At 35.6% G+C, this 17,767-nt stretch overlaps 1 protein-coding gene across 9 annotated transcripts in view; it reads left to right on the top strand.

The window, feature by feature from the left end:
• Window positions 1-17,767, top strand: part of LOC115215691 (tyrosine-protein phosphatase non-receptor type 4) — a 603,270-nt gene that overhangs the window by 300,487 nt on the left and 285,016 nt on the right. For all 9 annotated transcript variants that reach the window (XR_005000546.1, XM_029784972.2, XM_036505713.1 and 6 more), the window contains 2 exons: window positions 6,370-6,412; window positions 13,538-13,613. Coding sequence is in view for 8 of the 9 variants with exons in the window: in XM_029784972.2 (XP_029640832.1) it covers window positions 6,370-6,412; window positions 13,538-13,613 (119 nt within the window). In the remaining variant the exon portion in view is untranslated. The remainder of the gene's footprint in view (window positions 1-6,369; window positions 6,413-13,537; window positions 13,614-17,767) is intronic.

Here is a 17,767-nt window from a genome sequence, read left to right as displayed (position 1 = left end):
GTTTACTTCCCAGACAGTAGTATTTATATGCACAATAAACACTGCACAGTATTGCCATAAAATTTGCACCAGTAAAAAGAAGGTTCACTCATTAACATTGGGTGTTTTAAAGTTTATAATATAATCATATATGTGAAGGTTACATATGACCTAGTGGTTAGGGTGTTGCACTCACAATCACTAGATCGTGGGTTTGAGTCCTGGGCCAGTCTGCGTGTTTTTGAGCAAAACATTTCATTTCATGTTGCTCCTGTCCACTCAGCTTTAAATGGGTCACCCCACGACAAATTAGCCCCTTCTGATCAGGAAGACTGTTAGCCTGCTCTCCCCTAGCCAGTGGAATGGCATCATTCAATGGTTAAAACAATGTGAAACGCATTGTGACCAGTGATGCATACAAACATCTGATAGTCTGGTCAATATTCTGATACCATGAACATAATAATCATCGTCATCATCGCTTAATGTTCACTTTCCATACTGGCATGGGTTGCATGGTTTGACATGGGGGGTGGGTTGGTTAGCAGGGAACTGTCTAGACTCCAGTTGTCTGTTGTGGCATGGTTTCTATAGCTGGATCCCCTTCCTAATGCCAACCACTTAAGAGAGTGTGCTGGGTGCATTAATGCATCACCAGCACAGGTGCATTTTATGTGGTACCAGCACCTGCAAAGGACCAGCCTGTATGTGTGGAAGACTGCAATTTTACTTAGCTTGATGCTTCTTATCAAGTACAGCAAATCACCACATCTCCTGGTCCCTTGTCACCTCCTCAGTGAGGCCCAGCATCCTAAGATCCTTTCTCACCACCTCGTCCCACATCTTCCAAGGTTTACCACTTCCACAAGTACCCTCCACGTTTAGAGCTCAGCACTTCTTTACACTGCTGCCCTCATTCATATGCATCACATGACCAAAACAGTGGAGTCTTCTCTCTTGCACAGAACATCTGATGCCTCTTATGCCCAGTTTTCCTCTTAAATCATTTACAATCTGTCATGCATGTACACTGACATCACCCATCCAGCATCACCTGCTAGCTTAGTTTCTTCCAAGCCTTTGCAAGTCCTTTGTAGTCAAAGCCCATGTTTCACTGCCAGGTAACATAGCTGAGCATACAGAGGTATCAGCCACTGTCAATGAAAAGGTTAAAATGAATGACATTGTTTTGGCACAGGAAATTGTTTATGTTTGATACCAGCTCTGTAGATATATAGACAGGAACTGATTAATTAACAACACATAGCTTCAGTTTGTTGGGAATTATGTTTTGTAAGAGGTTAGGGCAGATAATAATAATAATAATAATAATAATAAGGGCTCATATGGCTGTAAAGATCAACTAATGATCAATAAAGCCATAACTGAAGACAGCCACAGAAAGAAGAAAGGCCTCAGTATGGCCAGGATCGACTACAGAAAGGTGTTTGATCGCATTCCCCACACATGGATCCTCAAAACACTAGCCATTAACAAAAGTAGCACCAACAATTATAAAATACATAGGACACTCTATGAATAAATGGCAAACAGTGCTACAGCTCCAAACAAAAGAGGGACTCATGAAAACCAAAGCTATCCTCATATATATGGATGACCTAAAACTATACGCTACAAATGATAAACAGCTGGAAACACTACTACAGACAGTTCATGGATTTACCAAAGATATAGATATGAAATTTGGATTAGGAAAATGTGCCAAAGCAACCCTGAAAAGAGGAAAACTAGTTAAGAGTAGCAACATCACACTAGATAAAGCCAATGAAATAAGAGAATTAGACCAAAGCCAGACATACAAATATTTAGGAATCCATGAACTAGATACGATAAAACACACAAATGAAAGAGAAAATAAAGAAAGAATATTATAGACGAGTTAGATCAATACTAAAAACAGAGCTCAATGCTAAAAACAAGATAATAGTTATTAACACTTTAGCTGTCCCAGTTATAAATTACAGCTACAATATCCTTAACTGGACACTAAATGAACTGACCAAAATAGACAGGAAAACAAGAAAAATAATGACAGGATCTAGGGTGCACCACCCAAAATCTGACATAGAAAGGCTATATATACAACATATAGAATGTGGTAGAGGCCTTATGCAGCTGGAAAACTATTATAAAATAACCACCATCGGACTGCAAAAATACCTACTTCAGAAGCAAAGAAAACTGATACAAATAGCCACAAAACACGAGCAAAATAAAAAAAAAAACTGTTCTCAGTATTTAAGGAAGCTGACAAATACAAACAAGAAATCATACCACCTAATAAATAAATATGAAGAAGAAGAAGAAGATGAAGAAACAACAAAAGCTATAAAACAATGAATCCAAACTAAAACTAGAACAGCAAAGAACCATGATAAAACGATGGCAAGAAAAGCCCCTTCATGGCAATACTGGACTAAACTAATGCAAAAGAATAGACAGAGAAAAATCCCAGCAATGGTTGAGAAGCTCAGGACTCAAAGCAGAGACAGGGATTTTTAATTGCAGCACAAGACCAAAGCCACCCCACCAGAAATTACCAAAAACATAATGAAAAGAAATATAACAAGTAACTGCAGAATATGTGGAGATGGACAAGAAACAATAAATCATATTATCTCTGACTGCCAAATCCTGGCTAAGAAGGAATATATTCACAGACACGACAGAGTTGGGACCTACATACACTGGAAGCTATGCCAACACTATGGAATAACAACAGAAAAAAGATGGTATAGGCACACACCAGAAAAGGTCACAGAAAACGAGAAAGCAACCATACTCTGGGATATGCCGATACACACAGAGAAATTAAGGCTAATAGGCCAGATAAAGTTGTCAGAGATAATGAAGAAAAAGAATGCTTTCTAATTGATGTATCAATACCAGCAAATGACAACGTTTCTCTAAAAGAAATGGAGAAACTTTCAAAATACAAAGACCTGGAAATAGAGGTAACTTGAATGTGGAATCTAAAAACAAAAACAATTCCTATCATAGTGGGTGCATTAGGTATGATAAAAAAAAATATTCAGACAAATACATGACAAAAACACCAGGGTTTACAAACACATATAACATACAGAAAATTGCACACATCCTACGCAGAACACTTTCCATACAATAACCATCAGAGCATCATAACACACCACAACACATATCAAATGTACACAAAGCTGCACTCAGTAGTGAAGTGAAAGCACGCTATAAAAATAAAACTACTGAATAATAATAATTATATTGCCGTAAATACATGAGTGACAGCATCACTTTGGTTTGAAGTTGGAATCATAAACTGGCAAAAGGAAGAACTGATGAGCATGGATGTGAAGACAGAAAATATTGACAGTGCACAGAGCATTCCATCTCAAGAGTGACACTGATCAGTTGCCAAAATTGTGTAGAAGCAGAGGAAAACAGCTTAGGGTGGTATGTAAAAAATGCCATGGAACCATAACTGAAAAATGTGAAGAAGTCCAGCATCATCAAAATTGATGATTGTGTAAAGAAAGAAAAACTTAAAGAAAGGAAAAAACACAGCAAAAGAAATAGCATGGGAAGAAAAAAGAAATGTAGAATGAGTTTGCAAGAGATGTGAATGCCAGAAGCAGTTCTCTGCAGAGCAGAAGAACAAGTGTTAAGGATGAACTCTGTGAAGTGGAGAACTGACAACATAACTGAGAATGACAGATGCAGTATGGGGAGAGGGGTGAAATTAGGGTCACATTGCTAGGGAATCCCCAAAATTGGCACAACACAAACACAAAAGACATGACAGTGTGGCAAGAATGGCCCATTTGAAGTTGTGTGGAAATCATGGCCTACAAAGAGGAAAGACCATGGTATGGTCAAACTCCAGAAGGAGTCACTGAAAATGAAGACTGCAAAATCTTGTGGGATGCAATGATTCAGTGTGACCATCACACCAGACGTCAGAAATCTGACATTGTTTTGGTGACTAAAAAAGGAAAATCCTGCATGGTAATTGACATAGCATGTCCTGGTGACAACAGGATGAAAAAGGAAGAAGAAAAAGGGATTAACTACAATGATTTGAAGTAGGAAATATGAAGGTTTTGGGCATTGACGAGAGTGGATGTGATAATAGCAATTGTAATTGGGCATGCTTGGAAGTATCAGGACTCAACTGCCAAAGATTGGTGCTGCAAGTGTGAAGGTAAAACACCTCCTACAAAAATTATCATTGCTTGGAACTGCAAGTGTTCTCCACAAGGTTCTTGAAGCATAATCAGTAAACAAGTGTCACCCTAGTCTGCTGGCTGTGGACAGCTGACACTTTCCATCTTACCCATTAAAATAAGCCGAGAGTTTTCATCACATGATAATAATCTTTATCCTGTATTTTGTTGATAATATATTCGTGCACTCTACCTTGCTGAAAATAACTTAATGTACTCTATTTGAATGTTAATGAAGTCACATTTTATAATATTATGTAATGCAATACAAAGGTAGTATCATTAAGTTCCCGGACTAGTTATGTTTAATAAAAAAAAGAACTTATTTACCTAAGTTTTAACATCATCTCCTTCAAAATAGTCACCTTGTGCAGCTGCAATACCCTGGTCCCAGCATTGCTGCCAAATTTGGAAGTCTGGCTGGCTGGAGTCGTTTCCCATAAGTGAGTCGAGGAGCTTCTGCAATTCTCCCTGGATCTCGATAACAGTGTTAAAGCAGCAACCTTTCAGCTGTCTCTTCATCTTGAAGAAGAGATGGAAGTCTACAGGTGCTCAATCTGGCAAATAAGGCAGGTGCAGAAGTGATACCACCATATTGTTTCTGGTGAAGAATTCACAAGTGAGGAGAGCTCAGTGACAGGGTGCATTGTCATGAAGAATCCAATTCTTTGCACTCTACAAATCCGCTCGCTTTCACCAAATGTCCTCCTTCAAATACTTCAAAATGGCATTGATTGTCCTCCATCAATTCTTATGCACAAGCTGAGGAATTTTCTCCACATTTCCGGGGCTGACACTTGTAGCAGGTCTTCTATTGCTTGTTGTCTTCCAGGACATTCTTCCACTTTGGAAGCACCTGTGCCACTCAAAGCATTGCATACGACTCAGTGCCTTGTTGCCACTAGCTTGCCAAAGCATCATACTCAATATCTCTGTAGCAGACTTCCCAACTTCCATGCAAAATTTCACATTGGTTCTTTGTTCTAATTTCCTGTCCATGACAAAAATTGCAGACTACAGCATACACACCTGATCGCAAAGACACAGCAATGTCTCAAAGTAAACACACTGATGTCACTCAACACACTGCCTTGTGAAATTCACTGCTAGCTCTCACTGCACATATGCAGCTATGTGCTGCCACCTGTTGGCATGCTACAGAACTAGTCTGGGAACTTTTTGATTCCACCTCATAGATATAATGCAAAAGTCCCAGGCTGTGTTTTTCTTCCCCTTTTAATAGCTAAATATGATCGACATTTTAAATATAATGATAAGAGACATAATTTAGGGAATTAATTCCTTCTACTTAGTTTCAGTTGTTATTTGGAGCTGGCTTCATGTGACTCGCATCCTAGCATGCAAAAATGTTCTACTATCACAACAAAAAAAAATCTCCTAATTATCAGAAGAATATGTCATTCAATAAATATACTTGAAGATTTTGTCAATGGGTTAAATGTTATCAATACATAAAAAGATGAGTGAAAAATTGAAGTAAAAATCTTAATTTATTATAATATTAATAATAACTCCTGTCAAAGATTTAGAACTGAGGTTACAATTTTGTGTGGACCAGAATAAAATAGAGGTTAAATGATAACAAAAGTATTGTATAGGCATAATAATAATATGAATTTCTTTTAATGAAACGTTTTTGGGTTTTTTTTCGGTCAAATGCGCAATTTAACAATTTTCTTAAGAGGCTAAGTAGACTCCATTTAATGAATAGTAACTTTCTGGTATTTATTTGGTGCAACTATGGAGGATCTGGTTCTACGACAAGTGTCAAGGCTCACATTTATTAATGCAAAGGAAATTGGACAATTTGAGATTTATGCTTTTCTGAAAGACATAATGGCACAAGAGAAATTATTCCAGTTGGAAATCAAAACTGGGTTACAAACTTCATGCCTAAACAACTGTCCCATCCTACTGCCTGCCATTTGTGATGATAATGAAGATAATCCTGTGCTGCTGGTTGACTATTAAAGTATTGTATACAGTTGAAAAGTTTAAAGAGGACTAAGTCAGAGAAGCAATAGCTGAACTTATTGGGACGACCCAACAACAACAACAACAACTGACAGTGAAAATGCTGAAAAGAGTAGATTTCAGAAATATAACCAGTGTCATTGTGCTACAATAGTTTTCTTGTTTTTTCTTACAGAGATGGGTTGATCCTTTGAAAACAGTCAAGAAACAATGCAGAGGTAAATCATCTTCATTTGAACTATTTTGATCTATTTTATTGTATAAGTGATATTGTTGTTTCGTCCCAGGTCATTCCTAATTAGTCAGACTTAAGATCAGAAGCATTCAAGTGTGTCAAGAACTACATATGTCCTCTCTCTTTTAAGACAGTAAGGAGTGTTTTGAGAAAGATTTGGATGCTATTTCTTGCAAGCCAAGCAATCATTTACAGATGTCGAATTTGTCATCCTAGTGATTTTCCATCACAAAACTTTCCAGTAACAGACAACCTACATTTAGGAAAGTCTCTTGTACTTGTTCCAGTCTGCTTCTGCTGCTTCCTTCTCTGGAAGTTCTTACCAAATATTGCTTAGTCATTGCTTTTTTAAATACTGTCTTCCTTTTGCTGTTCTTGGAATGTACTTACAGTTCAACTTTTGTATTCTCTGCTCCAATTCAATGATCTTTCCTCATTCTTCTAATTGGAAAAGTTGTGTGTGCATGTGTGTCAGGCTTTCTTTAGGTTAATCCTGTGAATCTCTTAGGATGGAGGCTGTGAGAATTGAGTAAAGAAGCAGACAAACTCAATAAAAATGAAGATGATTTTAAACTTGGAAATAAAATATTTCCAAATCTCACAGAGAAATTTATGCAGTAGCAGCATGATAAAGTGATAGCATGTTGTCAACTTAATGTGACAGTCCCATAAAAGGGAAGAATGCTACTGTTATTTAGCCCTAGGAAACACCGTTTCCTGTTGGACTTGACACATTTCTTCTGTCCTTATGTTTTCAAATATATTATCTCAATTTTCAAAAATCAGTGAATGTATTTCACTTGAAATATATATTTTTTCGAAGGCAGATAGTCATCGACAGCTAGCAAGCCATGCTACTCCAGACTGATGATGAGCAATGACTCTGAAACTAGTCTCTGGGTGCTGGATTTGCTGGGTAGAGGTGTTTATCTCCACCTTTGAAAACATAAGGCCACAGGAAATATGTCAAGTCCAACAGCAATCAATGTTTCCTAGGGCTAAACAACAGTAGCATTCTTCCCTTTTATGGGACTGTCACATTAAGTTGACAACATGCGATTTTAAACTTGTTCAAAACAATGGCGGGACAAGAATTCTAAAGATGCAAATTCTGTCTTCTCATCAACAGTGAAGAGGAAGTCAAAACTTTCTCTATTCAATAATATTTCTCAGTTTAAAAACTAACTGGGCTAATTTGGAACATAACTCATGTGCTAAAATTCCCACAACTCCCTGTCTAAAAACAATTCTCTAGGGCACAGTTGAGAGAGGGTGAAAGCGAGGTGGACAGAGAAAATCTTGGTTTGACAACATCGAGGACCGAACAGGTCAGAGCACTGTGAAACTGCAATGCATGACAGAGAATAGAGACCAGTGAGAATGGTGTCTATGGAAACATTTAGGGTGGCACCCTAACAGCTGGCTGCATCAGTTAAGGAATCTTCATGATGATGATGATGATGATGATAGTTTATCAGTTAATACAAGAGTCTAACCAGCTGAAACTGGTACTGAAAAGAAAAATTTGAAATCATGAGGTGTATGATAAGTTATGATAAATTATCTGTTTTCAGGTGAACAGTATTTATTCTTACCTGCTCACATAACAATAGTGAATCCTTCATTGTTTGAATTTTCTGTCCATCTCTTCTTTTAAGAATTTTCATCTCAGTATTTCACTTTCTCTTCACAAAAACATCATGCCACAAAGTTAGATCCGGCACCAATTTCAGAAATAGATTTATCAAGTTATCATTTCTTTGATGGCAGTCAGATACTACCCTAATTTAGTTGGCAGCCAATCTTGTAAAAACCTGAGGCCAAAAGAATTGTTTAAACGTTGGAAGCAACTTTGAGTTGTTTCTTTAACTTCAGCAGGCATTGTAGTGATTGTTTTTCAGGTCTTTGGTTATTAATTCGTCCTTGGTAGTTCATAGTGAAGGCACATGGCTCAGTGGTTAGAGCGTCGAGCTTACGATCACGAGGTTGTGAGCTCGAATCCCGGTCTGGGCTGCGTGTTGTGTTCTTGAGCAAAGCACTTTATTTTTCACGTTGCTCCAGTTCACTCAGCTGTAGAAATGAGTTGCGACGTCACTGGTGCCAAGCTGTATCGACCTTTGTCTTTCCCTAGGATAACACTGGTGGCGTGGAGAGGGGAGGCTGGTACGCATGGGCGACTGCTGGTCTTCCATAAACAACCTTGCCCGGACTTGTGTCTAGGAGGGTAACTTTCTAGGTGCAATCCCATGGTCATTCATGACCGAAGGGGGTCTTTTACGGTAGTTCATATCAAATAGGTTTTGTGTGAATGTAAGAATGGCTACACTAATATTTGAGTTTCCATATATTTTTAACCCCAAACTCTTGTATTTACATATGTATCAATATTTGATTCAATGGAACAACATTCATGTGCCTATAAATGAAATACTTAAAATTCTTCTATGATATAACATGATAGATAATATTATGAAATAGTTTATAGTTATTGAAGTCAAAAAAGTTTAAAATGCTGTATGGAAGTAATGTAAGCACAAATCAAGATTACAACCGAAAGTCAGTAGTTTTTGCTAAACACAGTACAAGCATGTTTAATTAGGAAAATGAGAAGGGGGCAAGAGATCATCTGACGAGCAAGGTGATGTAGCTCCACGTGGACCACTGGGTGGCTCTGGTCTGATGTTGAATTTGCCTGCTTTTTATAACAGTAAGCAAAAGTTGCTGAAACTTTCACTCAAGCCATTTGGCAGGAAAACTCACACATTTCCTATATATTCTCGGCATAACAATTCAGTACATGCTGCTTGGCCAAGCCATATTTGCATAATTGTTAATGCCTTTTATGGCAACACATCGCTTTATGGAAGTATGGTAGACTATAATCCTATGACAGGCAATCTGAGAGTGATGGTTCAAAACCCAGCAGGAGTCTTGTTACAATAGCATAAACAGTTTTCTCATCATTGTCTTCATATAATTCCTGCCTTCCATGCTGGCATGGATGGGACATGTCTGACAGGAGCTGGCCTTGCATAAGGCTGCACCAGACTTCTGTTTTGGCATGGTTTTTATGGCTGGATGTCCTTCCTAATACTAGCCACTTCACAGACTGGACTGAGTGATTTTTATGTGGCACCAGCACAGGCGTGGTCAGTTTTGGCATGGCTTTTACAGCTGGGTGCCCTTCCAAATGCCAACCACTTCACAGTGAGGACTGGATGCTTTTCACATGGCACCAGCACTGGCAGGGTCACCAGGTAACTTGCAAGACAAGGAATCTTTGAGAGAGGAGGAGGGGGCTTCGAAGGAGGTGATTTTGTCTCAGATGATAAAAGGTTAGAGAGTGACAGAAACAGGTATCTTGCTGTACCTGGTTACCTGGCCAGAAAGAGGGAAAGAGAGAGAGAGAGAGAGAGAGAGTAGAAGGTAAAAAAACAGTGCAGGCACAAATTTAGAACCTCAGTTATGTGGGGCTTTTTTTGCCCAACTAGACTATTGGATGTCCCTATACACCAGTGGTCGTCATTAGCCATATTGCACTTCAATTCTTCCCTTCATTGTGCTTTTCTCTTCTATTTGGGCTGGAATCATTTGAGTGTGTCACCTTTCCACCATATTAAAGATTTTCCAAGCAGTCTCTTCCAGTCGTTTAGATACCACTAGCAGTATCGCCCGGCGTTGCTCAGGTTGTAAGGGAAATAACTATATAAGCATTTTTAGAGAGTTATAGCCAAAAAATAGCAAAAAAATGCATTAAAAATTGAAAAAAAATTAAGGTAAATTTTTTTTTAAATCGTTGGCACATCGTAGATATTTTTAGAGAGTTAGTTCCCTTATATAAAAGCGAAAAAAATGCATTAAAATGGAAAAATATGATGGTAAATTTTTTTTAAATCGTAGACTCATCGTAGACGCACGCTAATACCCAGAAGGGCTCGATATGAATCACGACTATAAGATACCCGCTTTTGGTTAAACTGCACCGCAAAATGTGGGAGTAGTTAGGAATCTAAATCGTAGGAGACAGACACACAACTTCACTCTTATATAAAGATGCTTTTTTTTTTTCAGTCATAGAGTTAGATTTATGAAGGTCTTCAGTAGAAAATCCTTCGAATTCTGACTCGCTGCTTGATATAATGAAATTCGTATCCATTTTTTGTCAGAATTACAAATTTTGAAAAAACAATAGGAACAAATTTCGGAAAAAAAATCTCCCATAATTCACGGAATTAAAATTACACTTCGATTTTTGTACAAAACTGTAGTTGAAGTGTTTACGAAGTATAATACGTGTTTTCACGAATGTACTAAAGAGATTTGCTCTGATATTCTCATTTAAATATGAATAGGTAAATTCGGGCGGCTTGGTAACTATATATAAGTGTCGTCTGTTTATACATAAACACTGTTTCATACTGCAATTATATTATACATATATCTATATATAATATTATATAATAAAACATATACAGAGTAAAATAAAAACCAATTTACCTTTTCTGTCCGTCCGTGGTGTCTTTGCAAATGTGTTGGAATGATAAGTGAGTTGAGTTTTGGCGCCTTTTTTACTAATAACAAACACACACGTGTTTGTATGTAGTTGTATGTGTATGTAGTTGTATGTAGTTGTAGTATGTATGTGTATGCGTGTGTGTGAGGAATGACACACACACACTCACGCACACACACATGTACATCATGCTTTCGGAGTGATATGTTACCATATTGAGTTTTTTCTCGAATTTTGTCTTAATTGGGGTGAATTGAAAAAAGATATTATGGCTGAGCGAATGGAGTACTTTGAAAAATCTTAGGTAAATTCTAATTGAAGAAATTGTGTGAGGAGTAAATGGTTATGTATTTATTTGTTTCTGTTTGCTGTGTTTTTTTATTTTTTGAGTAGTGGTTTAAATACTTTCAGTTTAGTCTTCCTCAAATCACTCTGTCGCTATTTACTTTCATTTTATTCGTTGCACACTGTGTGTGTGCGTTTGCGTGTGTGTAAACCAGACTAAGAAAAGCATTTGACCCAACAACACCAGAATGTGAGTTTTCTGTAAATTTTGCTTAATTGGAGTTTAAATTTTAAAAACTGGACCTGGCATGACGCGATGCATTCTACTCTTAAAAATGGTAGGTAAATTGTAATTGAAGAAATCCTATATTGTAGATTTGTATAACTCCCAAAGGGAGGCAGATAAAATCTGCCTTTTATAATAAGAGATTCTACAACTTCACAGCTTCACCTGTTGTCTGTAAACTTTGTAGTATCTCTGGCTCGACTGAAATTATACTTTCAGTATTCTCTAATCATATTGATCACTCCATTTTTTAATTTCTCTGTTTTGTATATGTTCCCAATATAATATTCCTTGCATAGAACTTTATTCATGGTAGTCTACATCTCACTTATGTATGAAAGCACTGGTAAGCCAATGCTAATGAAGAGGTTTGCACATGGGGTTTTGTCCATCTCTACTCTGATCATATCTTTACAGAAAGCAAACACCTATCCAGCTCTTCCATTGTCTGATATTTCAGCATTCATGTCTAAAGGAAACATACTGCTTCATTTCTTCTGTGTCATCGCTTCTCACCTCTATTTGAGTTTATGCTCCATTTTAGGACCTTCTGTTGGTCATCAATAATTATTTGATATTTGTGAAAGTCAGGATCAGACTTATTATTGATTAACTGATAGTTTTAAATACTTTCTGGAATCAACTACAAAATATAAACTGCTGTGCACGTTGAAAAGGAACCTTAATTATTACTGACAGTAAAGTCCCTTATTTTCACTCACTGATGCTTATATTATCAAATTTCTATTCCCCAAATTAGTTTCCTACAGACACAGGCTCCAGAGCAGGTCATTTTATAACAAAGCCCAACTTGTTAGTAAGGTAGCATGCTCAAGCTATCCATGTCAATATAAGTATTAAGCTTGATCCTAAAATGGTGACTATGATACAAGCAACAGTTCCATTTGCTAATCTGATCTCTTCAACAATACAACTGTTTCTCTCGTAATAGTCCTATGTAATCGGTAATTAACTATATCATTAAGTCAAAGATCAGTGATGGAGATGGTAGACAGATACTAAGGCTGTGTCCAAGATGTTTGTAGAGTAAAGTTCTTTGTCAGAAATGAGCAAAGTAACTCTTTGATTAGTAGAACTCAGTCAACAATGATATAATTAACCAGTATCTTCCTTAGACAGCTTTTGAACGAAAATTGCTGGGGGTTTAGAAGTTGATGTACATTCCATCATCCATGTTATTTCCATCAGAAGATGTTAGCAAGTGAAGACTCATGTAAGGATTGGGTAACACAATATGAAATGAATTAATAAGAGAAGTGGTTCCATCACTTGAGAAAAAAAGGGCCGTATGTGATTATTAAATTCAGTTTTTCATTCTATCATGAGTGAAAAGTTGTTTTTTTTCCGTAAAAAATGAATATTTGCAAATTGTTGGAGTCGGCATTTTAAGGGAATCACTTGCTTCAGCTAATTTCATAACTGTAAAGCAACCTGCCCCTTGCTTATCAACAGTCATGTCACCGTCATCAACATCATCATCACACTGACTGGATAGATTTCAATTAAGGAACATAAGTGCAATGTAGAACCAGTAAATCCTGGTTCAAAGAAACTAATTCTTAGTCATAGTCCTGTATGCTATTCCGAACGGCCGTTCTCTCTCTTCATCTCCCTGTCAAATGCGCTCTTCATATCAACATTATTTGCATAACAGCAAGATACCAAATTAGATGTATTGATCACACAATTTTCTAATGAAGAAGGTGTAAAGCTATATAAACTATATAACCTGGTTAACTCTTAATATATTATCTTCATTTAATTGACTTTAATGTTCTTTCATTGATGTGGCACAATATAGAAATGTATGCGAGGATAGCAAATACAGCTTTTGATTACAGAAGATTTGTTGTGAAATTGTTATCTGAAAGTTAAGCCTGAATAACTCATGACGATTGGTTTTGTTGGTGATGTGTTGTTAAACCTATGCAAACATTCCTGGGAAAGTAATTTTTTTTAAAAAATGATATTGTTATTAACACAAATTTAACTCTTTATTTCAGGTCCAACATACGAGTTTTATTTTCGAGTGAAATTCTATGTGTCTGACCCCAGCAAACTGGGTGAAGAATATACAAGGTATGCATCTACAATATCTCTCTCTCTCTCTCTCTCTCTCTCTCTCTCTCTCTCTCCTCTCTCCTCCTCTCTCTCTCTCCTCTCTCTCTCTCTCTCCTCTCTCTCTCTCTCCTCTCCCTCTCTCTCTCTCCTCTCTCTCTCCTCTCTCTCTCCTCTCTCTCTCTCTCTCTCTCTCTCTCTCTCCACATATGTATTTATTTATTCACATATTTCAGTCATTTGACTGCAGCCATGCAGGAGCACCAAATCATTCTTTGTAAACCTAGTACTTATTTCTATCAGTCTCCTTTGCTGAACCGCTAAGGTACAGGGATGTAAACACACCAACATTGGTTGTCAAGCAATGATGGGGGGATAAACACAGACACACATACAAATATATACATACATACGTACTATATATAAACACAACAGGCTTCTTTCAGTCTCTGTCCACCAAATCCACTTTGGTCAGCCCAAGGCTATAGTAGAAGACACTTGCTCAAAGTGCCATACTGTGAGACTGAACCCAGGATGATATGGTTGGGAAGCAAGCTTCTTACCATAGAGCTACACTGCTCCTATACATACATACATACATACATACACAAACACACATACATACATACATACATAAAATAAATTAGAGATAAAACCACTATTATGCAACTCAAACAGTGATAGACATAAATAAACCAATACATAAATAACAAATAATATATTTTTTTATAAAACCTATAACTTATAACTAGATCTCAAAAAGTATAAAAATGAATGATCAATATATAATATAATAAGTAAAAGAACTACATCCGTTTCATGACTACAATTAAATTCGAATTACAATTAAGTTTAAATTCAATTGAAATAAATTCGATTTAAAATTATAGTCAATCTTCAGGTTAATTATAATAGTTAAATAAATAAGCAAATAGAATTAAGCAATATTTATTTAAGAAATAAATAAAATAATAATTTTTCTTATAGAAAAAACTCCATTAACTAAATTAGAAACTTAAAACATTAGGATTATTTCATACAACACATTTATTATGTTAAATATTTAATTTTTAAGGTAAAAAATAGATAGAGATATGTATTTATCTTTGAAGCTATAATTTGGCTTTAAAAAACATAATAAACTATCAGTTATACTCCAATATTTAATTACCAAATTATTTAACAAAATATTTACCAAATTATTTAACAAAATAATCACTATTAATATTTTTAGATTTAAGTTCACATCTAATAATTATAAAATAATAAATACATGAAAATAAGTATCTAAATTATAATCAACAAATATAGTAATTAAAAATCTAAAATTTCCTCTAGCAATAAATATATAAACATATAACCAAAAATAAATAAATTAGTTCATTATTACTTACATAAATATTATAAATATCTATAGAATATATTTATGAAATACAGTTTAAAAATTAAAAACATATAACCTATCTTAAAAAAATCGTATGACTATTTTACGATCTATATACCACAGTGACTAACTAATATCTTGAAATTTATGTACAGTTATAATAATTATATACTAATAATAATTATTAAATAAATATACATACCTAAATTATCATTAACAACTAAAATAGTTATAGATTCAAATCTATTCAATTAATAGTTATATAGAATACAATAAAATTTCTTAAATAAATAAGTTGACCTAACTCTCGAAAACCTGTAAGTTTGGAGTTATACTCCCTCTTATTATTATTATATATATATATATAATATTTTGGTTGTAAATTTATAAGGTACTTTATTTGCCACAGCTTATTACAAATTGTAAACTTTTCTTTTAATCTATTTAATAATTTGATGCTGCCATGCTGAACTTGGTGGCAAAATTGTCAGGATTGGAATTGTTAGCAGCCAAGTTAGTTGTACACTATGACTCATATAGAAATACTATCATAAAGTACTCTCAAAACAAATTATAGAGGCTTTTAGTTGACGAACAAAGTGTCTGAGAGTCATAGGGGTATTTATGGTGGAGTGGGTCGGCTTGGATGAGATCCATTTGACTTTATGTTGAGGTGGGAAACTATGGATAAGACAAACTTCAGAATCATTTCTGATCTTAGAACAAATATTCGAGATGCAGGCAAAATGTTGCAGTATTGCTGAACTGCCTAACTCATATTGGTTTAGAAGAAAAGAACATGAAAGATGATGCTTCCAAGGATAATAACAGCACTTAACAATGCCATTGATTTTATGACTAAAATTCACAATAACTTGGAAATGAGCCTGACAGAAGATCACTTCCTCTCAGTCATACTCAGGTTTTGTCTTCCAATCTAATTTATTGACAAAACGGATGAAAAATTATAGTTATCCCAGAAATTATTTAAGTGACTAGCTTATATGTATTACCATATTACAATTTGAAAATTTGATTTGAAATGGTTAAGAATGAATTGGTTGCACTGAGCATAATAAGTCCATGTTTAGATAAAGGATTCCAAGAAACAGGCTGACATAATGGAACTGAAAGAGAGTGATGTTTGCTATCTCTGAGCAATTAGATATGCCAAATGTAAAAGCAAAGAATATTGTGAAAGAGATCTTAGAATATTTGACTTTCTAAAGATCATGCCAAATTCACAATAAATATCATATTTGTGATTGTGCCGGTGGCACATAAAAAGCACCATCCGAACGTGGCCGTTGCCAGCGCTGCCTTGGCTGGCTTCCGTGCCGGTGGCACGTTAAAAGCTCCAACCGATCGTGGCCGATGCCGGACCCCCCTGGCACCTGTGCAGGTGGCACGTAAAAAAGCACCCACTACACTCACGGAGTGGTTGGCGTTAGGAAGGGCATCCGGCTGTAGAAACTCTGCCAGATCAGACTGGAGCCTGGTGCAGCCCCTGGCTTCCCAGACCCCGGTCGAATCGTCCAACCCATACTAGCGCGGAAAACGGATGTTAAACGATGATGATGATGATGATGATGAATTTGGAGGATGGTGCATACGCAAGAGTTAACTTAGGTAGTGTTGCAGCATCAGATTAGTACAATAGCTACTAGTGATTTTCATTATGTTGCATCTGTAGCAGAATACATGAAAAATCTGGAAATATTTCAATATAGAAGAGTGTCTGCTTCACAGATGGAAACTTTGGAATGTGAAGCACATATTAAATTAACATGAAAAACATGTTTTCTGTATTTGCTTCGCACCACCTAATTGAAAAAGATGAAGAAAAAAACAGGTGTAGGTGGCTAGTACTGAAACAAAATGATAAAAAGATAATGCAAAAGGGCACAAATTCATATTAGCCTATCTATTTTCTATAATTTGCCTAAGTATCTAAATTGCAGAGCCACCCAATCTTATTCTTAGAAACATATGTAAAAGTAGTATTAAAGAAAGTGGGAAGAAAAACAAGCAAACGTTTTTATTATTTGCTATTAGATTCAAAGAACCAGAGGCTTCTTTTGTTTTGTTTCAATTTCTTGTCTTTTCATTTTTGCTATTTCTTTCATAAAAGGTTTTCTTATGAAATCCATCCCCACCCTCTCTCTCTCTCTCCTTGTGATATGTTTCTTTTATTTCTTAACAATTTAAGAAAAAAAAAACATCTCACAAGTACCAACTTCTTGATTTCATTTACAAACAAGATGAAAGAATCAGTATGGAATCGGTGAATATAATTTTAAAATAAAAACATAAAAATATTCTTAAAATATGGTTGATTATTGGAATTGGTATTAAACAGAAAGAACAATGTTTTTCTATTTCTTTCTTTTCATATTTTCGGTTTTATTTTTTTTTTGTTTTTTGTATATATTTTCAAATCTGTTGATTTTCTTTCCTTTTTTCTATGTTACCTAATATTTGCTTATTAAAGAGATAGGTTTCTTTATTTTTATTGATATCATTTTAAAGTTTTTTTCCTGTTTATTGGATTATTTTAAAGAAATATTTGCATAGAAGCAGGCAGCTGTATTGTTGTTTTCTCTGAGTTATCAACAGTTTCTGGTTATACTCCAGTTTTTGTTGGAGCTGCACTCTTATGAGTTGCATGTTTCACTCTAAACTGATTCAGAGTTAGTGAAGGGAGATCTCCCTACATTCAGTTAAAAATTAATCAATAAGTGTGGCCATTATAGCAAGAGTTAAATACAAACATAGAATTTTGGAATGAATT

The sequence above is a fragment of the Octopus sinensis genome, linkage group LG9 (assembly GCF_006345805.1).
Source record: "Octopus sinensis linkage group LG9, ASM634580v1, whole genome shotgun sequence".
NCBI lineage: Eukaryota > Metazoa > Mollusca > Cephalopoda > Octopoda > Octopodidae > Octopus > Octopus sinensis.
Note: the sequence above shows the minus strand (reverse complement) of the source record. Positions and strands in the feature narration are given on the sequence as shown.